A 27,961-nucleotide genomic window follows, 5' to 3' on the forward strand; every position below is an offset into this window, starting at 1 on the left:
AGAAGGGCATGAGCAGGCTGGCTTAAGGTTTACCGGTGTGCTCTTTGCCTCTCCTTGCAATGCTTTGCTTTGGGCTTCATTTATCCAAACCCTGGCTCTCTGCTGGCTATCCCCAGACCAGGCAAAGGCCCAGCTGGCTGTTGCACTGACCCAGGAGGGCAGGCCCTGGAATGCACCGCTCTTGCTAATGAACAGACACTGGCCTCTTGTGGAGGATGCCAGTTACCCCAGCACACAAGGCTACCCTTCCCACATCCCCTCCTCACAAGGAGCAGCTCACGGACTGGCCTCCCAGGGCTGAGGTTGAGGCCATGGAGGGCGGGGAGAAAGGACCCCAACCCCGAGCACCCCGAGCAGAGTCTGGGGTTGCAGGCCTTCCTGCAGGTGGTCAACTCTAAGGTGGAGAAGAAAAGGACTCAAGCCCCCAGGACCTATCTTTAAAGCGAAAGGAGCGGCTTGGCCACTGGGTCACGGCCCCTCTGATCGGCCAGCGGGTGGGCGGAAGGCAGGAAGGAACTGCCTGGCCCCAAGCCCAGCTCCTGGCGACACCGGCTGGGGGCCGCTGCAGGGAAGGAGGGAGGCAGCACCCAGCCCACTGAGCCCTTCTCCTGCTGGGGCGGACTTCTTCTAGAGAGGGAGAAGTCTTCCATCCGCTGTGTGAGCAAAGAAGACAGGAGGGTGGTGAGGAACCGCCAAGTCTCTGGGGACCGCAGCTGGAAGTGAGTGCGGCTCCTCTCCCTCTGTCTGAGATGGAGGGTGGCCCCCAGGAGTGGGGAGGGAGGGACCCAGGCACCAGGGCCAGATGGATATAAGACCCAGCATTGTCAGTGACCAGCTCTGTGACCTTAACTTGACCTAACAGATTCTCAGTGTCCTTACTTGGGAAAGCTATGAAATAACCCTGTGCACGGCTGTGGGAAGGGCCAGAGTTGCCTACAGATTGCTTAGCTCAGCTCAGCTCATAGTAGGTCCTCAACAAACAGTCTGTGTCGTGGCGAGTTGCCTTGGCCTGTATTGAGGGTTGAGGCGTGGTGGCTGTAGCTGGCACCCCCTGCAGTAATATGCTCCAGGATTCAAAAATTCCTTAGGAAGAAAAGAGACTCCCGCCCTCCTTGCCTCAGTGTGCCCCGAGGCTGTGCCCCAGCGGGCCAAGGCCCATCTGATGCAAATCCGAATCCGCATTCGCATTTCACCGAGGAGTCTTTTGGCCGGAGGGAGTGGAAGGACCTGCTCGGCTGGAACGTTTTTTTTTTTTTTTTTTTCTCCCTCCCAGGCGACGTCCGATGGGTGTGTCGGGCAGGAGGTGATATTTGACGGGTCCGCGGAGCCGGCGAGCTGCTGCGGAGCCAAGGGCACCAGGCACTGGGTGAGAGATGGCCTCCCCGGACCCGCCGCCCGCCACCAGCTACTCCCCGCCCGACGTGCCCCTGGGGGTCTCGCTGTTCCTCACCATCCCCTACGCCTTCTTCTTGCCGGAGCTGGTGAGTGTTGCCTCGTGGGCCACCTGCAGAAGGGGAGGGCCTGGGAGAAGCTGGCCGGTGGCTAGAGAGCACTCCCTGGAGAAAGGGAACCCGGGCCAGAGTTGATGTGGTCTCCGATCTCCCCCACGACTCAGACTCAGCCCGAACGTCCCTAATCCCTCCCTCTGCTCCTCTGGCTTCTGCAGTATGGGTGGGTTTCCTCCTTCCAAAACAAACCCACCACGGGTGACAAGCAGGCCACTTGGTGATTGGAGGGGCTGGGGTGGGGGGAAGAGCGGGGGGGGAGGATGCTGCTTAAATATCCTGGGTCCTCAGGAAGGTGTTGGAAATGGATTTTTATATGGTTTCTCTTCTCCAATTCCTTGCTTGTTTTGGCTTTTCTAAAGTTCAAAATGGGGGAACTGTTTCCTTCTGAGAGAAGGTCTTCCCGTATTTTCTTAATTGTCTTGTCAGCTGACTTTGAACTTTGACTTGTAGACTCTGCTCAGGAGGTAGCTTTTGACAACATCTGCCATAAAACAGTTGTGTGAGACGCCCTGGTCGCACACTAGAACGTGTCACTGCGTAACTTACTCTCTGAGGTGCCCTACAGCTGAATGGTGGCCCTGATCCCTGCGGGGGGCAAGCTGGGGGGGGGGGGTGGGGAGGGGCTCGCGTGTTCCAGTCTGCAGAACTCTGCATACACAGTGTCAGTCAAACTCCAGTCCTCTCTGAGCCGGCTGTCACCGTCCCCTTTCTACTTGTGGGGACACTAAAGTCCAGTGAATAATTCAGGGCAAAGGAGTTTGTTTCGTTTTTTTCAAACACCTTGTGAAATACCTAGCTTATGGGTGATATTTTCTCACCAGCTCTGAATTTGGCAGTGCTGGCCCCAGGCCAGGGAGGGAAAGGTAGAAAGTGGTTCCGGCTTTCAGTCGGACCTGACCAGCCCTCTCGTGTCATCTGCCCGAAAGCTGGGCCTGATCGAGTGACCCCGTGGCAAACTCATTAAAGCGCGCCCATTGATGGCACCAAGAAAGGGAAGGCAGGCAGGGCAGGCCCAGCATTTGGGTGGCTCCAGCTGAGGCCCCACCCAAGAGGCAGGTTTCTGCCAGGCCTGAACCCCGGGGGACATACGTATGGGCATCCTGCCAGACTGATGACATCTTAGTGCTCCCGAAAGTTCTCTGTGCCCGGACCCAGGTGTGTTCCTCACCTCAGAACAACCACATGAACTGCCAGGATCCTGGTTAGTCCACCCTTGCATACTGAGCGCACGATTTATGTCAATCTTGCAAGCCCCTGGTACAGGGCCCGCCTTCCCAGGTTCCCTGTCTGCAGGAGGGAGACTCACGAGCACTTCTCCACAGTCAGACTACGCTTGAGGCCGTGACTGTCCTGGGCTGGGACACCAGCATGAGAGACCATCTGACCTTGTCAAGCCGGGGAAGGGTCCAGGCATACCACTCAGGGGGCGGTTTTGGTGTTGGATCTCAAAAGACAGGCTAGATTTCCAGGCTGGCAGCCAAGAAAAGGAAAAAGGCTTGGAGTCCAGGAGAGACCAGCAAGGCAGGAGGCTGGAGGGACAGGGCTTAACAGAACTAGGGAGAAACCCAGGGGGAAGTGATAGTGAGAGGGGCCTCTCATGGACCCAACCCCATGATGCTGGGCTCCTTGTGCTGGTCTCTGGGGCCTTAAGTATCTTAGGGGGTGAGATATCGCCATTGGCTTGATTTGTTTTCATTTATTTTTCTGTTGAAGTAACTTCAGACTTACCGCAAAGCTGCGTGAACAGTACAGAGAGTTCCCATATACTCTTTACTCAGCTTCCCTTAAGGTCCACATCTTAGCTAATTTAACCATCAAAATCAGGAAATTAGCACCGATACTTCCGTGGCTCAACTGTTCTAATAAACCTCATTCAAATTGTGCTGATTTCCCCACCCATGTCATTTCTCTGGTCCAGGATCCAGTCCAGAATCCCGCATTGCATTTGCTTACTGATCTCCTTTGTCTCCTTCTGTCTTTGTCTTGACATTTTTGAAGAGTACTGATCAGTTACTTTGTGAATGTCCTTTCGTTCGGCCTTGTCTGATGTTTCTGCATGACAACTTTAGTTTTAATTCACAAGTGATCCTTATTCATCATGGGAATACTTAGAAAATGCAGAAATAAATATAATCCATATTTATGCGTATATATATACGCATAAATATGGATTATATTTATATATAATTATATATAATTATATATATTATTATATATATTATTATATATATATACACGCATAAATATGGATTTAATGGGGTTATTCTGTACATGCTATTCTGCACCTGCCTCTTCCTTAAATCAGCATTCCAAGCATGAACTACAGAATCAAGTGTGCTTGCCTCATATTGGGCCAGGGATGGGGAGGTAAATGGGAGAGGACGGAGAAGGTCAAGTTGGTCGGTTGGTTCTGAACCCATTGAGCAGCACACGTGCTGGGCTGGAGAGGAGGGCGAGATCAGCCTAGCAGAAACGCCTCTGTCCCTGGTCACCTGGGCATGCTGCCCACTGCCACACACTGGGGCTGACACCAGAGCACCAGGCCTTGGAGTCCCAGCAGATTCTCAGTCTGGGGGCTTGAGGCATCATAGACACACATGTGTTTTTCTAAGGACATGAGTCCGGAGGGTGCATTCTAAAACCAGGAGCTCAGGCCAGCAAAAAGGGGCAGAGCAAGTGAAATCCATACCCAGATGCAGATGTAGTCCGTGGTGGGGGTGGCCCAGAGTGGAGGTGGTGGTGGTTTCCTAAACACCCACTGTGACATCTGGAGAGCAGGGTCTGTGCCCAGGGCCTTTCCATGGGAATGAGGGGCCCAAAATACAAGGAGAACAGAACTAAGGAGGAGCTCCAATGAGGCCCTGAGCTCTTCCCCTCGGCTCCCCTGAGGCCCCCCTGCCACCCCGGCTGCCAGCAGCAAGCAGTCGGGCTCTTTTGCAGTCATGACAACGACAAACTAGGGTGGCATAGATTCCAAGAGAATTTTCCATGTTCCCTACCAGCTCTGCGCCCAGAGACTGCTCTTACAGGTCTTTGCCTAAGTTGCTTTATCTTACACTCTTTAACATTAAAATGCACATTTGAAAAACATGTATTTTGCAGTAGTTAGAGATTCATAGGCAGTTACAGATATAGCTCAGAGAGGTCTCCCCCAGCTCCCTACGCCGCCCCCCCCCCCCCCCGCCGCCGGTGATTACATCTTTTATAACACTGGTCCCATCAAAACCAGGTAAATGACGTCGGTAAAATTTGTCCACACTTCTGTGCCGTCTTCTCACGCATGTAGATTCATGTCAGCACCGCAGTCAAGATACAAAACTGTTCCATCACCACAGAGATCTTCCTCCTGCTTGCTTTTTATAGTCCCCCCAACCCACCCTGTCCTCCCTCACCGCCCCCCCAGAGCCCTCGGAAACCACTAATCCCATCGCTATAATTTTGTCATTTCAAGTAAGTTATATAAATAAATGGAGCCATAGAGCATGTGGCCTTTACAGATTGGCCTCTTCCATGCCTCAGAACCCTCCTGAGGGGCACCCAAGCTGTGGGGGGTGTGCCAACAGTTCCTTCCTGTGATTGCTCCTAGTATTCCAGGGCAGGGACATGCCGTGGTTTCTTTAACCATGGGCCCATTGAGAAACATTTTAGTCGCTTACTTACAGTGTTTAGCTATTCTAAATAAAGCTGTGTGAACGTTCGCATGCAGGCTTTAGTGTGGATGTTGTTTTCACCTCCCTGGGAGAACGCCCGAGTGTGACTGTTGGGTCGTATCGTGAGTGTATGCCTACTTCCTGTTAAGAAACTGACAAACTGTTTTTCCAGAGTGCCTGTACCATTTTACGTCCCCACCAGCGACGGAGACTTTTTTTTTTTTTTTTTTAGATTTTAACTTTAAAATTCATGTTTTGTTCGGTTTGCCGTTGAATTCAGATTTCCCATGTGAAAACGATGTTAATTTCAAAATGTGATCTTCGAAGGCGAATCAGTGCATTTTAAGGTGAGAGCCGACGTGGTGTATTCCATCCGGCTTTCGTTCAGAGAGTGTGTGAGCCGGCTGGTGCCCAAGCGGGGCAGGCTGGTGACCAGGTGACTCACAGCACCACACCCCCCCAGCTCCTGATGACCCAGGCCCAGCTCTTCAGCGTGCACATAGTTGGGGGCGGGTGGGGGGGGGGGGGCGCTGATTACCTGATTACCTGCCTGGCGTGAGTTGACTCATCTTTTTTACAAGATGACAGGGGGATGCCAAGAGCTGACCCAGGTGACTGTGACCCAGGGAGTGTTCTATGAAACAGAGTCCAGGGAAGTCTTTTGATTTTAAACCTTTCACTAGTCAACTTAATTGATTCGATGTTTAACTAATTAAAAAAGAAACAGCTAAGAAGATTTCTGGAGTCAGCCAGTTAAAAGATGAAACCATTCGGACACACTGGTGTTTGATGTGTTCAGCTTCTTAATTTGCTTGCACTGTGGCCAGAGGGAAACACTGTGATGCCCCTAGAAGCTCATTCCAGAATCTTCCAGCTGAGAAAGGTCACCGTTACGTCTTGCTTAAACGCAATCCCCGGCTTCACTGTAATTTCAGCCTGCCTCTTCTTTTACTCTGTTTATATGTAAAAGCCTGTCCGAAAACCTGCTGGCCCTCAAGCGGTTTCTGGTCACCTGTGCCGACTGAGGTTACTGCGGAGGCTGAGAGAAGGAGTCAGGGCTCACATCAGGCCTGGCTCAGGGCAGGTGCCCTCCCCTCTGTCGTGACATCCCCTTAAAGCTGGGTTTTCAAAGGGAGAAATCCTTTCTCTTGTTTTTCTGTGCTTCCCTTTCAATTCTCCATACTGTGGGGAGTGTTTACTCAAAAGTAAGCTCAGTTTGCCCATTTTATTTCGTCCTTGTTGCTTCTGTCCCTCCCTTGACCCCCTGCCTCACCCCCATTTGGCCTCCCCCTACCCGCTCCTCTGCGGGATGAGGGAACTAACCACCTCCATGCCCAGGGTGCCACTGATTCCCACCATAATGCCCCAGGAGGCCCCCTGCAAGGCACTACATGGAACAGGGAAGGAGGATTACAGAGTGGGGCTGGGAAAGAGCCAGGCCCTGGGAGGGAAGGACAGGAGGGGCAATGTGGGAAGCGGTCGATGTCCACCTCCCCGAGTTGTCTAGACCCGCTTTAGCCTCCCTGCACCAGTCCCACCCTTACCCTGGAGGCCCCCAGTGTGTTCAGATGCAGTAAAATAGAGTCATTCAGAACAAGGTGGAGAGCCTGGCTGTGCTACTTAATTGCTGTGAGACCCTGGGCAGATTACTTAACCACTCTGAACCTCAACAATGGAGAAAGTAACAGCAAAGATCTCGTAAGACAGCCCTGGGGTCTCAGTAAGGACATTCCCAGAAGACAATACCACGTTGCAACCGCTCCAGAAATGTGAGCCCACGTGTTTTATTATTGTTTGTCATCCGGACCTCTTCGTAGAGAGTATGGGTCTCTTGTGAGAAACTTCCAGCTGTGAACCAACAGCTATTTACTGAGATGCTACCACTGCTAAGAAGGTATTAACAAAGGGTATTTCCCAAGATAGGAAAGAGAGAAAAGCCAGGGTGCACAGCCCCCCATTGCCAAAGGCTCCAGGAACTAGGTAGCCTTTAGGATACGCTGACTCAAGGCAGGGGCTTGGCATTCTTGAACGGTTTGGATTGAGGGATTAGACGTTCGCTTGTTCGGACAAGGACTTCCTGTGACCAGGCAGTTAACAAATGCATGCCATCAGGCTGTCAGAAAAGGGGGGACTGCCATACCTCAACGCCACGTAGTCACTCAACAAGTATTTATTGGGCGCCTACTCTGTGCCAAGCATGGGGATATAAAGATGACGAAGGCAGACATGACCCCTGCCTTCTGGAGTTTGGTGCCTAATGGGGCAAAGGGAGATTAGCCAAGGAGATCGATAAATGGAGCTCGGCCGTCAGGGTGTAGGAAGAAGCAGAAACCACAGTGGGTACTGCACGCAGAGGGGATTCGACACAGGGACTTGTTTATGCCGTTGTTGAAAAGCTGAAAGAGTAGACAGGAGATGCTGAGGCAGCCAGAAATAAGCACCCGGAGTGGCCGGAGTCCGGAGAGGGTGGCCAGTGCTCGGACATCCAGAGGAAAACCTGCCACGCTGGTTCTCAGGCCTCTGAGGAGGGGCACGGGGACCTTGGGGTCGGAGCCAACGGCTGCTGCTGCTGCCAGAGTGACAGTGACAGGACCCTGACCAGCCAACAGGAAGCCCCCACCACCCTCCTCCCATCCCAGGCCCCCTCCAGGCCCCCACCAATGCCAGAACCTAGCAAAACTCCAACTTCTAAGGGGGCTGGGAATTGTGGCCTGCAGAGTTCCAGCCCACATCACAGAGCAGACCACACAAGGGCGGGCTTGAGCCGAGAGACCCTTGGAACTAACCGGTATGGTCCACATCTGCACACGCCCTCCTGCCCAAGTCTGGACTTCCCCCGACCGCCTGGCCATCCCTGAACTGGTGGCCAGTCTCAGTTCAGACAAGACAGGCTCCAAGCTGCCGCTGGAAGGTCAGCCCGCCAGGACGATTTCCCTTAACTAGTAGGTGTTTTCAAGGAAATAACTGGGTCCTCTTGCAGAGAGTAGCAGGGCGCATTCTGACCTGCTGGAACGCAGGGAACCCCAGATAAGAAGTCTCGTCAATGAAAAGTGCCCCACCTGCTGCCAGCACCCTTCCAGGAGCTCTTTGCCTAGAGAACTTTCCCCTGGGGCACAGCTGATCTGTGGGAGGCAGAAGAGGTTTCTGGAATGTGGTCCAGATTGGCAAGTGGCAGGAAGCGGGCCCAAGTGGGGGGGGGGGGGGCCCACACCAGGCTTCCCTGGCCTTTACCCCTCTCATCTCTGCCAGACCCTCCTTTGCCTCGTCCCATACCTGCCAACCAGCCCTGCCTCTCAGATGTCACCACATGGTCAGATCTTCCCCATCTCGGCCAGAATAGATGTCTGCTTGGGGCCGACGCAGGGCTTGCAACAGAGCCAGCCCATAACTCAGGTCCCACAGCCTTTGAGACACAGTCCCCACCCTCCCACCTCAAGCTATACCTAGAAGGTCCAAGGTGGGTCTGAGAGGAGGGCCAGATATCACAGGGGCCCCCAGAGTCTTCTGACCTGTATCAGAAAAGCCCAACTCAGCTCCTCCCCTTGGAGGGAATCTCTGAGCTTTGCCTTTTCTGCTTTCCGAGCTGGGCACAGCCCATCCCACCCCCCATGCCCATCTGGACCTTCTCTCTGCCCAGGTGATGCTGGATGGATGTGGGAGGAGGGTGGTACGTCTATTTGAACATCGTCCTCTCTGACACACATTTTTATATAGTCCTTCCTATGTGGCCGGAGGTGGGGGGGGGGTGTGGGGGGGGGGGAAGCAGCAGGGGTAGGAAAGCATCCCAGGGAAGCCCCTCTGCTCTCTGAGGGAGGACGCTCCCGACCTGGAGAATTTCTAGGGCCCGTGAAGTAATGGAGCAGGAAATGGGTGGGGACGAAACAAATGGGTGTTTGTCCCCATTCTGTCCCGGCTCTGGCAGAAATGCCAGTCTGTGGTTGGGCCAGAGTGGCAGGCCCAGAAGGTGTCAGCTGGGGCCACTTGCATGGTAATCAGGCCCAGGGAGATGAGACTGAGCAGCTAGGGAGTGGAGGGTCCAGCAACCCGCCTCCTGTCTCCTCCTCAACTCGGCAGCATGTACAGCCTGCTTTGTGCCAGGCTCCGTGCCCTACACTGGGGACACAAAAACCACAGGGCCGAGTCCTGTATCCAGGAGCTCGGGGCCTGGGGAGGAGGCAGTGGAGAGAGAAAATAACCATGAGGGAGGTCACTCCTCATGATGCGCTCGGGCTTGGCAGTCAAGAGTGGCTTCCTGGAGGAGGTGACCCTGGTCTGGTCCCTGCCCTCAAAGTTCTGCTCATAGACAAGTGGGGGAGGGGGAGCTGAGCAGGAGTCAACCAGGACTAGAGTGAATAGCGATATCACTACGGGTCCTCAGTGCCTGACAAAGAACAGGATCACGGCCATCTTGGACACAAAACATCTGTGGGCTCAGGTGGAGAACCTCCCCTGAGCCCGACTCCTGGGCTCGTCTGGTGACTTTCTGGTAACATGCGGAGGGACGTGAGCTTGACAACCATAGTGGGAGCCAAAGGGAAAGAGACCGAGGTTGGAGGAAGCCTGTCCACCAGGCCACCTTGGGGAGCGGGATGCATTTATCTGCTTTTACATCTTTTCTGTACTTTCTAACTTTTCTAAGGTTAAAAAAAGTTTTAAAAAGGGAGGGTAAAAAACACTTTTGCCCTAAAAGTGCTTAGTGTTTTCGTTTTTTTTGTTTTTTTTTTTTTTTAAGAGACAAGAAGGAAAAGCTCTTTAGACTTTGGATGGGTAAGAATGGTTTTATTACCCTACTTTATGAAAATCTGTACTGCTCGGTCAATAAAAAGCTGGGTCAGTGGGGGGGTGCAGTGGCCCTGGGGGAGGAAGCCAGGAGGGAGGGGAGGAAGGCGGAGGAGGCCCCGCTGACTCACCAGCCCCTCCCCCTGTGGCGGCATCCTGCCCCTCCCAGGCACACACCCCAAGGTAGGCACAGACTTTCCCCAGCCAGCGGCCAGCCCCTCCTTTGCCTTATGGGTACCAAGGCCTCCTTATATGATTTGTTCTGCCAGGAGCGGTGGTAGCTGGAGCTCTGGCCGGCACTATTGTTCCTGGAGTGGACCGGATAAGACATGGGCCCTCACCGGAGGCCAAGGGGCCTGGGCCACAATTTCCTGCTAACCTTAAAGCCACAGAGAAAACTCGCCCTCTGTGAATCAGGATGTAGTGACTCAGTGTTTGGAAGTGTCCTAGGTTAAATTATGGAGCGTAGAACTTCCATACAATGCTAGCTGTGTGCGGGTCCTGGATTCCAGTCCAGGCCTGGCGCGCTCCCATGAGTAACTTTGGGAAAGTCGCTTGGCCTCCCAGAACCGGTTTCCTCCCCCCCGCCGCCGTACGAAGGAGGTAATGATTCTTGCTCAGAAGCTTCACAGGCTGGCCCCCACTGACTCAGGCACGGGAGCTGCCCCATGGGCTGTAGGCAGCACCCACGTGGGCACGGGGGTCTCCGAGCTGGGTGAGGACCACCCAGGAGCGCCCGGCTCCCCGAGGCAGCCCAGAGGAGGCCAGCGTCACCCAGCTGTGTCTGCCCTGGCTCGTCCACACTGAGTTCTAGTCACTGCAGATGTGGGACACTCCAGGACCCCTCCCACCTGTCCGACCCAGGGCTCCTGTCAAGTTTCGTTCCCGCTCCCTTCCTCTCCCAGGCTCACGCGGCCCATATGGGCCCCAGTGTGGCCCTCAGGTCCCCGATGGGCTCCTGCTATGGCAGCCGTGCTGTGGACCCAATGTCAAGAGTGTCTGCCCCAGACAGTGCTGTGGAGGAAAGGACTGTGGAAGGGGGTGCACACCAGCACAGGCAGAGGCCCTTGGCTAGAGGAAGGAAGGCATTCCAGAGCAAAGGTTTCCCCCACACCGACTGGGGCCCACAGAAGAGAGATCTTTCGTGGCAACCCGGTACACGTGTGTGCAGGTGTGCATGTGTGGTGTGTGTGTGTGCAATGAAACAGATTCAGGACACTGTTTCCCTTTCCCATGGGTAACGTACTCCTGCTTGCTAGTCCAGCCTCCTTAGTTTTTTAATGTTGTTGGCGACGAACTAACAAACTAATTTCACCATGAATCTCAGCCCACGTTTGGAAGCCCCAGGGCTGGGGGCACTGACGGAGGCTCAGCGAGACTGACGCAGAGCGGGGGGAGTCAGGCAGGCTGGGCTTGCAGGGCCGTGGCCCGAGTTTGGTCTGCGGGTCACGGGGAGCCAGCAGGGTGTTCTAAGAGGGGGGTGGGGTCCCAGGCATCCCAGCTGGTCCTCGGCAGTGCCGTGCCAAGGGCCGTCGCCAGCTCAGACTGGCTGGAGCAGAAGGGAACGGACCATGTCACGTTCTGGGAAGTCTCGGGCAGCTGTACCTCTGGGCTGATTCTTTCGCAGCATAGCTGCATCGCCAGGGTCCAAGCCGTTTCCCTCCACCTCTGTCCTCTTCCGTTTCATAGCTCCAGGCCTGATACCAGACACAGCAATGGCCAAAGCAAGAACGGAGACGGTCTCATCTTGGTCTCCTTAGGCAGGAAGAACCCCTTCCCGGGAGTCCCCTGGTGTCTTCCCCCGGAAGGGCCAGACTCGGTCACACAAATGTCCCAGCCTGGGCCTGCGATGAGCCCAGTGAATGGTGGAAAATCACCCCTCCCTGCCCACGCCTCCTACCAGTAAGCCCAGTTGGGAAATTCAAGGATACAAGTTAAACGAAGGCAACCATCTCTGTAACGCTATTTCCTGTGTCATTGTCTGTAACGGGAAAAGCCGGAGACATCCAATGTGCAGGCACAGGGGCCTCATTGAGTAAGTGACATTTTTCAGCCTGATGGAGTGTAACTGTGGCATTGGAAAGTGCAGTCAGTTGTCATTACTGGATTCTCTCTTCGCAAACGTATGTAGTCGCGACAATTTATTCGCAGTCGCTAAACAATACTCACAGCACTCTCGCGGTTATCGGCGGGCCCGTGCAGAGCAGCAAAACGTTTGGGTTGTCTGAGGTGCATGTTCCCAGCTGGGGCCGAGCAAGACGCTACCCTGTGCCTTCTTGTCTCGGCTCTCATCCTGTAAACAAGAGTGCTTTCCAAAGTCTGTCTGGGGGCACATCTTTCACATTTTTGTGCTTCTCGTTGGTGATTTTGCTGTTTAAAATAGCCCTTCGGTTCGTGCTGAAGTGCTGTTTAGGGCTTCAGCACGAGAACCCCGTGAGTTGCCTTTCATAGACAATACGTGCTCGACAGGCTTGTAGTGCTGTTGGCCAAGAGTTCAGTGTGAATGACTCAAGAGCATATGTTAAATAAGGTGTCTTTACGCACACACCTAACATAAAGCTATGCGTTGAAGCACCTCAAATAAAGGTACGTGTTGATCAGTTGATGAAAATACTGTGACCAGAGATTTTGCAGGAACCTAATGCCTACATCCCCTGGGAGCAAATGACTCCGTGTTCACAGATTCAGTGCTCAGGCCAACTGAATAGAACGACCTTGCGTACCAAGAATCAATTTTAGTATCAAGCCACATAGCAACATCCAAAAATACATAAAGGAGAATACAAAATGCATGTCCATCACGATTTCCAGCTTGATAGAAAATACGTACGCGCGAGCACTAGGGCTGGAAGGGGACCTAATATACCAAAAAATTCCTTTGCTCTTAACATCATTTTTTACAATCAATTTAAAAAGATCTTAGGGTTGAAAAATAGTAACAGCTCTCCTTCCTGCCATGTGGTTTGGGTTTGAGTCATTACAATCGCCCTGGAGTGAAGGCATTTTGAGTTGATATCACCCCCCCACCCCCACCCCCACCCAGGGTCGGACACGTGCTCCAGCACAAACACAGTGGGTCTGTCTGAAGGAGCATTTTGCACCAGAATTACGGGGTCCAAAGCACAGCCCCAGGATGAGTTTCGTCTTATTTTTTCCCTTTTAAAGAACGTGCGTCAGATAGTTGCACACACCGGCACCCTTCGTGACAGCCAAAAAGAGGAAGCGGTCCAAGCGTCCCATCACTGGAGGAATGGATGCGCAAACTATGTATGTGGTGTGTTCGTGTCATGGCCTATTATTCGGTCGTTAAAAAGGAAGGAAAGTCTGACACAGGCCGCAACAGGGATTAACCGTGAGGCCATTATGCTCCGTGAAATGAGCCAGTCGCCGAAAGACAAATCCTGTATGATTCCACTCACGTGATGTCCTTAGAGTAGCCAAATTCATAGAGACAAAAGATTAGGACGGGGAAGGGGGAGGGGAGAGTGAGTGGGCAACGGGTACAGAGTTTGAGTTTTGCAAGATGAAAAGCATTGTCGACGTGGACGGTGGCGATGGTTTCGCAACACCGTGAATGCCCTTAGCACCGTAGAATCGTACCACTTAAAAACGGTTAAGATGGTAAATGGTGTCCTGTGTATTTCATAGAACTTTCTTTTCTTTTTTTTTTTTTAATGTTACTTGTTTTTGAGAGAGAGAGAGAGAGACAAGGCATGAGCAGGGAAGGGGCAGAGAGAGGGAGACACAGAATCCGAAGCAGGCTCCAGGCTCCGAGCTGTCAGCGCAGAGCCCGACACGGGGCCCGAGCTCACGAACCGTGAGATCATGACCTGAGCCGAAGTCAGGCGCTTAACCAACTGAGCCACCCAGGCGCCCCTATACAATTTTCTAAAAATTTTCTGCAATGGCCCAGAGACCCTGGACTTAAAGCTCATGGGCCAGGGGTTCCTGAATGTGAGGGACCGTGGATTACATTACCTCCAGGGGGTCTGGGTTCCCACAGTGGGCAATGCTAGAGCTTGTCCTTCATGGAGTCTGTTCCCTTCCCCCCACCACCACCCCCGCCCGGGGCCATCAGTGGGACCAGGAGCCCCCAGCTCGCTTGGCACCGTTACCTCCTGGGCCTCACTGTCTCCATGTGGGCCTTGTCCTCCCGGCCTGAAGTTTCTGAGGCTTTGTGGTGGAGCCTGCGTTCCCCCAAGTCCCAGGGAAGGGAAAGAGAGGCAGTGCTTCATGAAAATTAAGTGGTAAGCAAAGGAATGCGGTGCTAGTGGTGAGACCCACAACGCTGAGCTACTGCCCAGCTATGCAGAAAAACCTGCCAGCAGGGTATCGCCCCAGTGCTCCTCCCTGGCTCTCACCCCCTGACCTGCCCCGCCCGAGCCCACACCTCCCGCCTCATCCCGGAGTCCCGGCCCGTGCAATCTGAGACCGTGCATCCTTTCGACTCCTCCTTTGCCTTTCACATGGGGTCATCTCCAGGGCGGTGTCTGTCTTCAGAACCTCTCCATGCATGAAGTTCACCTGCTCTGCCCATCAGGGGCCTCAGGTCCCACCTGCTCTATTTGGGTGGACGGATTCATCCTCCCCGAAGAACAGGTGATTCTCCTGTCTCTCCCATTCAAAAGTCTTGACCTTTGAAGCCAGCCTCCATCATCTGGCACAGGGTTTTCTTTCTTGCTTTGTAAATATAAATTTTTTTTTTAATTAGTTTAAACATTCAACACCCTGTCAAGTAGCTCTCCTGGGAGCCTGGGGCACTGGTTGGTTTATTGGGTCTCGTTCCAGAAACATTCTGTGCATCTGCAAACAAATGCACATACACGCACACATACATTTTCTTCTTTTTCTACAAAAATCATAGCACACTGGGCGCGCTGGTCTGTGCCTTTTACGGTACTTAGAACTTGTTCCCTTTGGCATACAAAGATTTTTTTCATTCTTTTTGAAAGCTGCTGAGTGTTCCACTGTGCAAACACAATTGCTTTGATTGGTCCTCTCTGGATGCACATTTAAGATGTAGCTTATCTTTTCCATAGCCAGCAAGGCCCCAATAAACAACTTTGTACTTTCACCATTTTGTTCCTGTGCATTATTTATAGGACAGACTCGAAAAAGTGAAATGATTGGATCAAACAATATGTGTATTTAATGTTTCGGTTGATACTGTCAAAATAATACAGCAGTTGATGGCACTGTTACTTAGCCTGGAGATGACAACGGATTTCAACCTGGGAGCCGCAGGTGGGCTTTGAGGGTCTGCGAGTCCCCAGATTTGTAGACAAAAGTCATGCGTGTACATAGGTAACATTTTTCTAGATGACCGAAACTTCCGTCGACTCCTCAGAAGGACGTGTGTCCCCTAAATGTTCTTTCACTCACCCAGCTGGTGGTTCTCCCGGCTCCCCCAGAAGTGAACTTCCCCTCCCTCAGCAAGACTGGCCCTGAACATTCCCTCCTCTGGCTCCTTGTCGGGGAACATTCCCTCCGGTCCTCTGCGCCATTCCAAATGGTTATGGCTAACATGGCCAACAGTGGTTACCGCACGCTCACCGTGTGCTGGGGAGACTTAGCTAGTTCTCACGAGAATCCGATGAGAGAGGCGATCCCCACCTCCTCTGTTTGATGGACAAGTGCATGAAAGTACAGATGAGTCAAATAACCTGCCGAGCAGGCAGAGCTTGAATTGGAACCCAGGAGGAAGGATGCTGCGTCCATAAACAGGGTGGGTCAGCCGGGAAACAAAGAGAGAGGTTCCCAGGGTTCTCAGGTCCTAACTGCACCGCCTGGGGAACTTTTCACAATGGGCTCAGTCAGAATCTCTGGGGCAGGACTTAGACCCTGGGGATTTCTCAGAGTCCCCAGATGGACTTTCAAAGACCCCCAGGAGTAACAGGACTCAGAGGGGAAGCCCCAGGCATCCACGTATTTTAGAATCTCCTTACCTCTACACCATACTTTTTGTTCCTTCTTTTCCTTTTTTAAGCAGCAATCACAATAATAAACATCGGGGGGGGGGGGGTAATAACGATGGGCACAGCTGCCTTCCGAAATAATAAGCATCCTCCCCCCCAAAATGACCCCAAAAGGGGGCTTTTCTGAAAGTATTTTTTCAACTCACGGACTTCAATTTAGTTGCTGTATTTCAACCCACAGCCGTCATCCTTATCTGAAGCTCAGATTGTCCTATCAAATTGTCAACAAGACCCATCTGAATCCTCCTGACCTAACCCCAGGTGCCTTTGAAAGTTTTCTCACTCTGTGGTGTGATGAGATGCTCGGAGCCCAACCTCTCCGCCTCCGCAGGCCTGGAATCTCAGTTTTTCTCCACCAGTCCGGGTGAGGCTACTCGGTTTCTGTATCCTAGTGCTTTCACCAGCTCTCTGCACGCGAAGGAGCTATTCTCCATGCTCGAAGGAGGAATAAGCAACCAAACTTGTTGTTAAACTCCATCCTACGGTAAAAGCTCTTTTCGGATTTCGGTTCAGCCTTTGCAGAACGCATAGACGAGTCATCTGTGTCCGTTCGTAAGAAACAGACTCTGAACCAAGTCGTGCTTGAAATCCACTCGATCACAATATCTTACTATGATAAAATATTCTTCCACTTTGAGGGCCAGCCCCAGACATCTAAAAATATCTCCTGCTCTTGGGAAAATACAAACTGAAGGTTCAAATAAGAGAGCAGTTTAGGCTGCCAAGAAATTTTGGAAAGCTAAATAGAGATTTAAAAAAATAACAAATAAAGACAAATACTCGAAACCGGCTTACCTATAAAGAATCCAATCTAGACTGCTTGAGGCAGAAACGAGGTAAGAAAGACCGGGTGTAAATTCGCCCGGAGTTTGTCCTTGGCCCTGGTCCTTTCTTCTGTCCAGAAGGTAGAGGGTGGGGAAATAAAAAATAACATTCCCCTTCATAACATTGATTATGCAACACTAAAGCCATTTCAAGAAGATTCTCAGGCAATTTGAGTAGATACCCAAGCCCTCAGAGGCCCCTGCCCTCAGGTGTAAACTCTGGTTGCCAGAAGAGATTCAGAGCTGTCCTACCCCATGTCCTGTGTGACCTCAGGTCTCAGTCCCCTCCAGTACGGCACCACCTCACACACTGTGGGGAGAACTTAGTGTGACGTGTAAATAATGTGCATCTGGCAGCGTCCGCCCAGGGCAGCCTCTGATGGCGGGGAGGGGGTGGGGGGGCCCCTCTGCAGGCACTGATAGGCTCAGTGGGGCTCAGGCACTCTGACACACCCCCCAGGTCTGGCAGAGGCGAACTGGCAATAAGCAGTGTCAGGTATGAAGTGGCAGTTCTCTGGTCTCAGAAAGTCCAAGGAGTTCGAACTGCTGTGTAGACTAACCAAGGCTGTCTAAGCAAATGCATCTTATCAACTGTAAAGCACCTGATGAACATGGGGTGTCATCATTGATTCATTCTGAAGGATGATCTTTGGGGCGCCTGGGTCGCGCAGTCGGTTAAGCATCCGACTTCAGCCAGGTCACGATCTCGCGGTCCGTGAGTTCGAGCCCCGCATCAGGCTCTGGGCTGATGGCTCGGAGCCTGGAGCCTGTTTCCGATTCTGTGTCTCCCTCTCTCTCTGCCCCTCCCCCGTTCATGCTCTGTCTCTCTCTGTCCCAAAAATAAATAAACGCTGAAGGATGATCTTTGACCCCATGCCCATCCACCTTGTATTAGGGCCTGCGCTGGGCACCAGGAATACAGCGGTGAATGGCACACAGCATGCTCTGCCTTCCGAGGTCTAAAATGAGTCTAAAATTTGACGAGCTCTGGTGCGGTCACTAAGTCCCAAACACCATTGCCACTAGCGGCTAGCATCGTTTGGGTGTTGACAGGGTGCCAGCATTTTTATGCACTTCCCAAGTCTCGGTGGGGAGGATGCTTAGCAGGTGCCCCAAAGCACCAGCAGACCCCTGTCACTGAGATCAACATGCAGGAGCCCAGTTCAAGGGGGACAGCGGCTTTTGTCCTTCAACACCCCCTCTTCAGGACACGCTAGCCATCTTACTCACAGGTGGTCCCAGGCTCAACCTAAGACTTGCAAAATTCACATGGACACTGACTATTGAGATCTGGGGAAATGTGCTCCCAGAGCTGGTCTTTACGTGAAGGTGAAGCTTCTGAATGTGTTGTCCAGCCCAGTGAGAGCCTTGTTTGTGGTCACCTTCCTAATCTGTTTTGGCTTCTCAATTCCTGTTCCTTTTCTCTCCTTAAGGGCTCATAAATTCTCTATAAATCCCAAAGTGCTTTTCCTCTCCAGAATAACAGCAGTGGAAGCCTCATCAGGGACAGTGGACATATCCAAGTCTATGTTTTGCTTACTTGTAAGGCGAGAACTGCTCGTCCCAGGAAGCCAGGGGTATGTTATGAAAATGAGAACTGAAAGTTGCATATCTTTCAGTTCACCTAGACAGAAATAACTGGACTTGTTTAATCCAGAAGTTCTCTAATAGCATCATTCAGAAGTGAGCTACTCCCACAGTCATTCACAACCAGAATTCACCAAACATAGGAGGGAAAAAATGAACAGGAATGAAAGTTAACAGAAGCCACAAACTGCAGAATCAGGCACCAAGACTGAGGAAATGGAATTATCAGGTATCGAATATGAAATTAATGCCAAGCAAAAGTAGTACAAAGATACCCACGCTTCAACACAAACTGCAGAACTTCAAAGACAGAAGACTCCCAAAGCCGCCAGATACCAAAGACAGATTCCTCCAGGAGAACAGCAGTGCAATGGACAGCTGCCCTCTCAGCAGCAACAATGGAGCTGGAATATAATGGAAAATATAGAAAGATGTAGAACCATTGAGAAAATATCTTAGAAGTGTGGAGAGGAAATAATTGTCAGGGTGAAAAATAAGAATATTTTCTGACAAATCAAACTGACTACTACCAACTGACCTTTCCCAAAGAAACTACTAATGATTGTACTGCAGGAAGAAAGTGGTCCCAGAAAGACTATCTTCATGACCCAAGGTAGGGAAGGATTTGTTAAACTTGACCGAAGAAGCACAGTCTATAAAGGAAAAGGTGAGCATATTCAATTACATTAAAATTAAGAACTCTGTTCATCAAAAGGCATCATAAAAATGTGTGAAACACGTGCTTGAGGAATATATTTGCAATAATTCGCACAGCCAACAAGATCCACACTATTAGAAAGAATTACTATGAATCAGTAAGAAAAACAAACCCATAAGAAGTTTGGAACCAATAAAAAACAATTAAAAATTTTACAGAAGATGAAACGTATGCACGTAAGCTCAATCTTATTTGTAATCATAAAAATTAAAACCTAATGAGATACACAGAAGATTCCAAGGAATCTACCAAACAACTTCTTCGAGTAAGTGAATTTAGCAACTTGCAGGATACAATGTTAACACACAAAATAAACAGTCATGTTTGTATTACTAGCATTGAACAACTGGGAAATGAAATTTTTATTTTTTTAAGTTTATTTATTTATTTTGAGAGAGAGAGAAAGAGAGTGAATGCAAGCAGAGAAAGAGAGAGAGAGAAAGAGACAGAGAGAGAGTCCCAAGCATGCTCCAGCTGTCAGTGCAGAGCCCAACACAGAGCTTGATCCCACAAACCACAAGATCATGATGTGAGCTGAAATCAAGGGTCAGGCACCTAACTTACTGTGCCACCCAGGTGCCCCAGGAAATGAAATTTTTAAAAAAGCAATACTATTTACAATAGCTCCCCCCAAATAAAATACTGAGCCATAAATATAAGGAAGTGTGTACCGTATCTGTATGCTAAAAACTACAAACTATTGATAAAAGAAGACAAAGAAACGTCAATAATTGGAGAGGCATACCATGTTCATGGATTGGAAAACTCATCATAGTAAAGATGTCAATTCTCCTGCAAATCGATCCATAAATTTAACACAAAGCCCCAGAAGATACTGTAGATTTTGACAATCTGCTTCTAAAGTTTGTGTGGAAGGCAACAGAACTAGGGAAAGGGATGAGTTATCTCCTGAGATGAGCAGAAATGTGAGCTACCTGCACTGATAACTCTTTTTGATTACTGTAACTTTACGCAAAGTTTTAAATCTGGTGGTGTGCTTCCTCCATACCTCAAATCTGGGAGCCATCCTTGGCTCTGTCTCTTCATCACTCCAAATCTCCAGTGGTCTCATAGTCCAACACATTTTTTGTAATTATTTTATTGCTTTATAAAAGAAAAAATTTCCCACCGTGCAGTGTGAGAAGTAGAACATTATCACTTGTTACACTCATTCCCAAACCCATCACTCTCTCCCTCAGAAGGGTCATTCTCAGAAGGTGCAGAGATGAGTGGGTTCTGAGGGAATTAGGACGTGGCAATGAGTTCAGATTTTGTAACTGTTGGATTTGAGGATCTTGAGGGGGCAAAGACAGGCCTGGGGTGGGGCAAATGAGATGCTCAGGGTGCAAAATTTAATAAGGCGCTCATTCTCGGGATCCTGCAAGTACAAAGCTGACCCCTGCTATGGAACATCTGAGTAGAGACATCCAGTGGCAAGTGGATGTGTGGGCCTGAAGACCTGGAATTGCCAACCTATACCATGCTTAGAAGCATAGATTTAACAGGAGTGAGGAGAGGGAGAACCAAGGAGGCTCACAAGGATATCCTACGGAGAACCCAGGAAGGAGAGAAGCACAGAAACTCTGAGACAAACCAATAGCAAAACTACTTGGTGCTCATGTTGACCCTTTCCCTCAGACCTCTAACTGAACATGCTGTTTAGTGGACATTTATTTCTTTCCCTGGACTCACTAACATGAGTATAAACCCAGGCTAAAAGCAAACAAAGGCAGAGTCCATAGAAAAGATTTGGTTTCTCCACCAAGAGGATAATAAAAGGTTGGACAGAGCTGAAAGACGATTAAACTGGAATAGTATTGCCCAACTGCTATCTGACCACAAGGTGTCAGATACTATAACCCAGGGGCCCAAACTAAATGCACACAGGGCCAGGCAGGCATGGTGAGTGAGTAAAGGGAACCAGTCGAAGGAGAGCACTATTCCACAGAGAAAGTGAGCAACATAAAACGTGCAACACAAAGGCGTGGAGTTGGGGGTGAAGGGGATGCGGTCCACTGAGGACTCTGGGTCCTTTTTAAAGAAACAGTCACAACTCATTTCAGCCTACTCTGGCTTGGGAATGTGTTCAACTGTGGCTAGAACTATAGACTTCTCAAGAGATGTCTAAAATCGGAATTTTTCCTGTGAAATATCCTGTTTTAAATGTTGGCAACTTATTCAGAAATATATATAATGGCTGTATATGTCAACACTGTTGGGGCCAAGAAGACACATCCACAAACCAAACTGCCCAAGTCCCTCCACCGGTGACCTCTGTGTTAACCACTTGAGTTTTCTAACAAAGTCTACTCTTGGCTCGGGGCCAGCCTTCCTTCCCCATTTCCCTCTTGCTTCCCCCCTAACTTCATCTGCAGAGCTTGTAACCGGAGACAGAGGAGAAGAGGGATGCCCTACAAAGAGAACTATGCCCGACACAAGCAAATGAAGGTTCTTGTTTTATTTTTTTTTCTTACAGGTATTTGGGTGCTGGGTCTGGATGCTGGTAGCTGCCACCCAGGTAGCAAACGCCTTGCTACAAGGATGGGTGATATATGTCTCACTCACCTCTTTTCTCATCTCCCTGATGTTCCTGTTGTCTTACTTGTTTGGATTTTACAAAAGATATGAGTCCTGGCGAGTCCTGGTAAGAACCAGAGAGGGTGACCCAAGCCCTTGGATTCCTCCTGATGTCTGTCCTGGGTATTGTGAGGACAAAGGGCCTTCTGGGTGGGGAAGGAGAAAGGCTGAGAAGGTAAATGACTTCGTTGCTCCATGGAGAAGGTGAGGACTGCTAAAGAGGGGGATCCCCCCCACTTCAAAAACGGTGTACATAAGTAAGGCACGAAGAATGACTAATTACAATCATTTCAGATGGCATTTGAAAAGCAGAGACCAGGGACCAGAGGCCTTTTCAGGGCTGGGTCACTATGGATCCAAGACTTTTTCATCTTCACAGGTTTACTATTTTTTTTTTTAATGTTTATTTATTTTTGAGAGAGAGGTAGAGCGCATACGAGAGCAGGGAAAGGGCAGGGGAGGGGCAGAGAGGGGAGACAGAGGATCCAAAGTGGGCTCCACACAAACAGCAGAGAGCCCGATGTGGGGCTTGAACTCATGAACCGTGAGATCATGACCTGAGCTGAACTCAAGAGTTGGACGCTTAACTGACGGAGCCACCCGGTGCCCTTTCCTGTGTTTACTGTTAAGCCAGAATGAAAGCATTTCTCTGCCACAGCAAATTTTTCATTGTATTCCCCTCCATCATCTTCCTTGTTAGGAATATACATATTCTATATAAAGCGCATCCTGACGCGTTTCCCTTTAAATTTTATTTATGGTTAAATCATGGGAGCAGCATTAAAGGAAATGATAGTAGGAAAAAAATCCCCCAATCCCATGGTGCTCTCACAATCACTGGGTGCATTCTCCTATATTCCTTGCAAATTGTAGGTAAAATGTATATATAATCACATTGAACCAATAATTTTGGATGTCAGTTCTTTCATTAATATTATGTCATTACATTGTTTTCATATCACATCATCTTGATAACCATTTAAAATTTTTTTTTGTTTTGGGGCTCCTGGGAGGCTCAGTCGGCCGAATGTCCAAGTTCGGCTCAGGTCATGATCTCACAGTTCATGAGTTCAAGCCCCACGTCAGGCTCTGTGCTGACAGCTCAGAGCCTGGAGCCTGCTTCGGATTCTGTGTCTCCTTCTCTCTCTGCCCCTCTCTCACTCGTGCTCTGTCTCTTTCTGTCTCTCAAAAACAAATACACATTTAAAAGAAAAGAAAAGAAAAGAAAAGAAAAGAAAAGAAAAGAAAAGAAAAGAAAAAATTTTCTGTATTGAACAATTTAGGACATATACGAAAGTAGGGACCATTATATTATGGACCCTCAAGTAACCATAACCCAGATTCCTACACTACTAAGTGTTAAACACGCTTGCAGCACCTAGCCTTTTTTTTTTCTCCTGAAGAATTTTAAAGCAAATCCAAAACATGTCATTCCATTCTATACATTTCAGTCTGCCTCCAAAGAAACATGCAAACTTCCTTACGTTACGACACTTACATAAAGTTATTAACAATAATTCCTCGGTATCATCTAAGACCCAGACCGTATGCAGATTCACCCGATCACACCTGAAATGTCTTTTTACAGTTGGTCGGTTCGATCAGGATCCTCCCAGGGGCCGTGCGTTGCACTTGGTAGTGAGGGTTCTTGGGTACCTTTAACCTCCAATGGCTCTCCCTGCCAGGGACGCTGTTGAAGAAAGCGGGTCAACTGTCCTACAGAAGGTCCAACCTTTTGGGTTTGTCTGTTTGCTTCTTCCTGGTGAGATGTGACTTGGTCCTCCAAGTCCCTGCAGTGAAGATGGGTTCACACCTTTCTGGAAACAACATTCCGTTAAGTGGGTTCTAGTCGTATCACATGTGGCAACTGGTGGCCCCTCTTCCACTGTGACAGGCTTACCCATCAGCTTTTCCCCTGATACTTTTTTTTTGTCTCCTAATAAGTTTTCCTGAGTTGAATATCTCATTAGGGGTTGCAAAATGCCAATTCGCCTGTGACAACATTCCTTCCAGAACTGATAACCATTTAAAAAAAATTTTTCTTTTTCTTTTTTTTTTTTAACGTTTTTTCATTCTTACTTTTGAGACAGAGAGAGACAGAGCATGAATGGGGGAGGGTCAGAGAGCGAGGGAGACACAGAATCTGAAACAGGCTCCAGGCTCTGAGCCGTCAGCACAGAGCCCGACGCGGGGCTCGAACTCACGGACCGTGAGATCATGACCTGAGCCGAAGTCGGACGCTTAACTGACTGAGCCACCCAGGTGCCCCCGTTGCCGTTTATTAATCCGCTATTGTTCACCAGAAACCCTGCGAAAGAAAAAAGCAGGAGTCGGAGGAGCAGGCTTGTCTCTTTTGCTCCCTCCGCCCGGCTGTGTGGTCAGAGAGGGAAGTGTGCACCTGCGTAAGTGCCCACATGACGGTGGCCGTGGCCTCTCCTCTTCCTTTCCAGGACAGCCTGTACCACGGCACCACTGGCATCCTGTACATGAGTGCCGCTGTCTTACAAGCACATGCCACCATCGTTTCTGAGACCGCGGACCTGAGGAACTACTACATAAACACCGCAGCCTCGGTGAGTGCCGCGCAGAACACAGAGCCACTGGTGGGGAGCACATCGAAGGGGGCTTAATTCTGTGTGCTGTGGAATGGGGGGCCCTGAGCCTCAGACTGAAGGGGGCTTGGAGGAAAGGAGATGTGTGTGTGCACGTGTCTGTGTGCGTCTGTGTCTCTGTGTGTGCTGTGTGTGTGTGTCTGCATGAGCTCAGGGGGTACCAAGCCCAAGTTCAGCTGCCATCTCACGTCTTCTGCTTCCCCACCCAGCCTTGCCCTCAGAATTCTTTTCTCTAAAACCCGAGCTGGAGCACATTTCTCTCTTCCATGGGAAGAATTTCCACCGCTTGTGGAAAGGAACCCCAATTCCTCGGCGTGGCTGAACCGTTCCAATGTCCTTTTATTTCAAGGACAAGTCCACAGGGCTAACGCGTTGGCTGATAGAACCCAGGGCCAGGTGGCCCGGCCAGTCGTGGGAAGAGCAGGACCCCCAAGACCTTAGGTCCACTAGGACCAGAGACTCAGCGTTGCTTGCCTTTCTCCCTTTGTGGAATGGTGCCCTCATATGGCCGCTTGCTCACAGCCAGCAGCTTCCTCCTCTGGCGGCCTAACTTTCCTCAATCCTGCCTCCAACACTTCTTGGAAAGGACCTAACACCCAGACTGGGTGAGAGCCCAACACCGACCGGTTGCTGTGACCAGAAAGATCCAGGCCTGGGTCAGTCTGGGGGCTCCTGCAAGGATCCGGTGGCTGGAGGAAGGGGTGTTGCCATGGAGCGTTATTCCCAATTGTAAGAATGGGGTACCCGACAAGCACTAGGTGTTTCCAGCCTGTCCGCCTCCTTTCCCTCCTCCTCAAACAATTTTAAGTCCCTTAAACTCCCAACTAACGCCAACGCCCACACACCACCCTTCCACGGTCTGGCCCGGCACCCTCTGACCTCTCTCCCCTGCTCGCTCTCGGTCAGCTGCTCCAGCAACCTGGCCTCCTCGCTGCTCCCTGAACACACAGCGCCTGGCTCTCGCCTCCACCCCGACAGGGACGCCCGTGCTCCAAATCCCTCACCTCCTTCTGCTGCTTTCTCACATATCACCTTTTCGGGAAGGCCTTGCCATTCCCCCTCCCCAGCGGGCCCTGTATTTTCTCTGCTTTATTTTCTCCTGGGCACTTATCCCCACCAAACCAGCTACTCTACTGGTTTAACTTGCCTCTTTTCTTTCTTTATTTTTTTATTTTTTTATTTTTTAACACTTGTTTATTTTTTGAGAGACCGACAGAGACAGTGTGAGCAGGGAAAGGGCAGAGAGAGAGGGAGTCACAGACCCCAAAGCAGGCTCCAGGCTCTGAGCCGTCAGCACAGAGCTCGACGCGGGGCTTGAACTCGTGAACTGCGAGAGCATGACCCGAGCGGAAGTCAGATGCTCAACCAACTGAGCCACGCAGGCGCCCCAATCTTGCTTATTTTCTGCTTCTGCCACGGAAATGTAAGCGCCGTGAGGATAGAAATTTTTGAATGTTTTGTGCGCTGTCATTTTTGAAGTATAGCAGGTGCCTGAAAGGTATTCGCTAAATGAATGAGTGAAGGAAGGAACGAGAACAGGGTGTGAGTGGACAGTGGGGCAAAGCGAAGCTGGAATGGCCAGCCAGGCCTGGAAGGCCTATCAAGGGCAATGGGCTCCCTCTTGAGAAGCAAGGACTCACCGCACAATTTCAACCACATGAGGGGAGCAACACGATCACATCTTCCTCTTGGGACAGATCAGAGGGGAAGAGTGAGCAGAAGTGGGCAAGTTGAGGCCACGAAGGATGAGGGCAGCCAAGACAAGGGAGAAGTGGGCGTACCAAGAGATAGGCAGGCAGTACGCGCAGATGAGTTTGGTTGGGGATGGCTTTGGACGTGGTGGTGGGAGAAGGGAGGAGTCAGGCTGGTGTCTGGCTTGGGCAGCGGGAGGAGGTGAGGGTCCTGGAGCCCATGAAGCTCGTGAGGCTGCAGAGATCTCAGGAGTCCAGTCCGGACCCAGGTGCAGGAGGGGTGGGGGCGGCCATCTGGCCATGGCTAACACGGAACCTCTCGCCTTCTGCCAGTTCTTCGCCTTTATGACCACCCTGCTCTACATTCTCCATGCCTTCAGCATCTATTACCACTGAAGAATCGGGGAGCCGTGCCGAAGGGAGAAATGCCCTGTGAACACCTGGATGATCGGCTCCCAAAAGTAGTTTTCAACATCCACCATCTGGATGGTAAACGGAAGATCAACAAAAACATCGATGGGATGGACAGGCCAGCTTTTCAGGCTGAGTGACCAGATCGCACTCTGGCGTCTGTTTGGACGTTGTAATTCGTTATGGTGAATATGCCAAGGCTGGGGGAGGGGGGTTGTTTGCTTGTGTGTCTGTTTGGCTTGGCTTTTGCCTGGGAAGGTAACTGTCTCATCTGACAAGGAACCTCGCTCTATTGGAAAACTGATATCCGAAGCCCTCGCCGCCATTGAGAATCCCACATCTGCCATCGTCACGTCTGTTTGGGGACTCCGCCCCAGCACTGAGTGAGGTTCCCTGGAGCAGGTTCACGGGGACGTTCAGTCTTGTTTTCTTAAAATCAAAATGGTGCTGTCAGTGCCTTTCAGATCTGAAGATCCACAGACCTTGCAAGTTTGCATGGCTCTGCCTTTGCTTTCGAGCTGTGGTCCAAACCCGCCCTCCTTGCTCCCCCCCGGGGGAAGCTGACAGGGACGAGCCACACTGAGCCCCCACTCCACTCCCCCTTCCCTTTCCGCCCCATCTTCATAAAAGCAACGTTGAGGGTAGATTTGTGGGGAGAAATAAGTCACTGACTCTACAGTTATACAGTAAGACCTGGCAGAGGGGAAGGAGGGTGGGTCCTGCTTCTACTTCCCCGTAATCGGGCTGTCAGAAAACTTCCAGGCCACAGGACACCTGTGCCAGAGATCCAGAAACCCACCCCTAAGGACTAGAAGCCTCCTTCTCCCTCAGGAAAGACCATCAAGGAAGGAGGCAGAACATTCCACGCAAGGATTCTCCTGTGGAATTCTGTCCCACCTCGTGGGACATCTCAGGAGGCAGGAAAGGACCCCATGCCAGGGTCTCTGTTTTTCCACATGCACCTGTTCCCCCTGCGTCCCCTTGACTGGTGCCAGCAGGGGCCTCATGCGGCAAAGACATTGGTGATTTGGGGGCATTCTCAAAGAAAAGGCTGGCGTTATGCACACAGACACATAAAATCGAGGTGCTGTTTTCAAAGTGTTTTCCCGAAGAGAGCCGTGCTCGCAGACATATCTTCATCTGCGCAGGGGTCCAAGCCCCGTCCTCTGTCTCTGCACTGGGTTTCCTGACCCAGGCGAGTCGGGCGCAGCCCCATAACTGCATGTGTCTGCTATGGTTTTGACATGAAATAAATTATTACGTGAAAGGGACTAGTCTTAGCCAATTCCAGGACTTACGGTTTTGTACCAACTTTTTTCTGCCCCCGGGGGCTGGGGGTGGGGACAGGGAGCCACCAAAGAGAACTCTCTGGCTGCAAAATCCGGCATCGTTGACCACTCCCTTTCTCACCACGGTGATATCTTGAAAAGCCACCATTTATCTCTCACTTTGTTGCCTGGGATGATTACTGTTCAATATTTACTGAGTAGCCGTATCCAAATAAAAGCTGTTTGTACAGTAAAAAATACTGATGGTCACTTTCATGACGTTAGCAGCTGGGACCGGCCGCCATCACACACATCCATTCCACACCCGGCCTTGCTTCTGGGGCCGCTGAAAGGGAGGCCC

The 27,961-nt window shown here is 50.8% G+C and overlaps 1 protein-coding gene across 3 annotated transcripts; it reads left to right on the forward strand.

Annotated features, from left to right (window-relative positions):
• Window positions 1-457: 457 nt before the first annotated feature.
• On the forward strand, window positions 458-27,860 carry MALL (mal, T cell differentiation protein like). Of its 3 annotated transcripts, none has more exons than XM_019827606.3 (5): window positions 565-719; window positions 1,274-1,481; window positions 21,518-21,685; window positions 24,069-24,191; window positions 26,302-27,860. In XM_019827606.3, the coding sequence occupies exons 2-5, from the start codon at window positions 1,374-1,376 to the stop codon at window positions 26,470-26,472; spliced, it is 570 nt and encodes a 189-aa protein (XP_019683165.2). In that variant the 5' UTR covers window positions 565-719; window positions 1,274-1,373; the 3' UTR covers window positions 26,473-27,860. The 3 variants fall into 3 exon arrangements, with proteins under 3 accessions (XP_019683167.2, XP_019683165.2, XP_019683166.2); XM_019827607.3 differs by having other exon boundaries at window positions 571-719; window positions 26,255-27,860; XM_019827608.3 differs by lacking the exon at window positions 21,518-21,685 and having other exon boundaries at window positions 458-719.
• The last annotated feature ends 101 nt before the right edge of the window (window positions 27,861-27,961 follow it).

Source organism: Felis catus, chromosome A3 (genome assembly GCF_018350175.1).
Source record: "Felis catus isolate Fca126 chromosome A3, F.catus_Fca126_mat1.0, whole genome shotgun sequence".
NCBI classification, from domain to species: Eukaryota; Metazoa; Chordata; class Mammalia; order Carnivora; family Felidae; genus Felis; species Felis catus.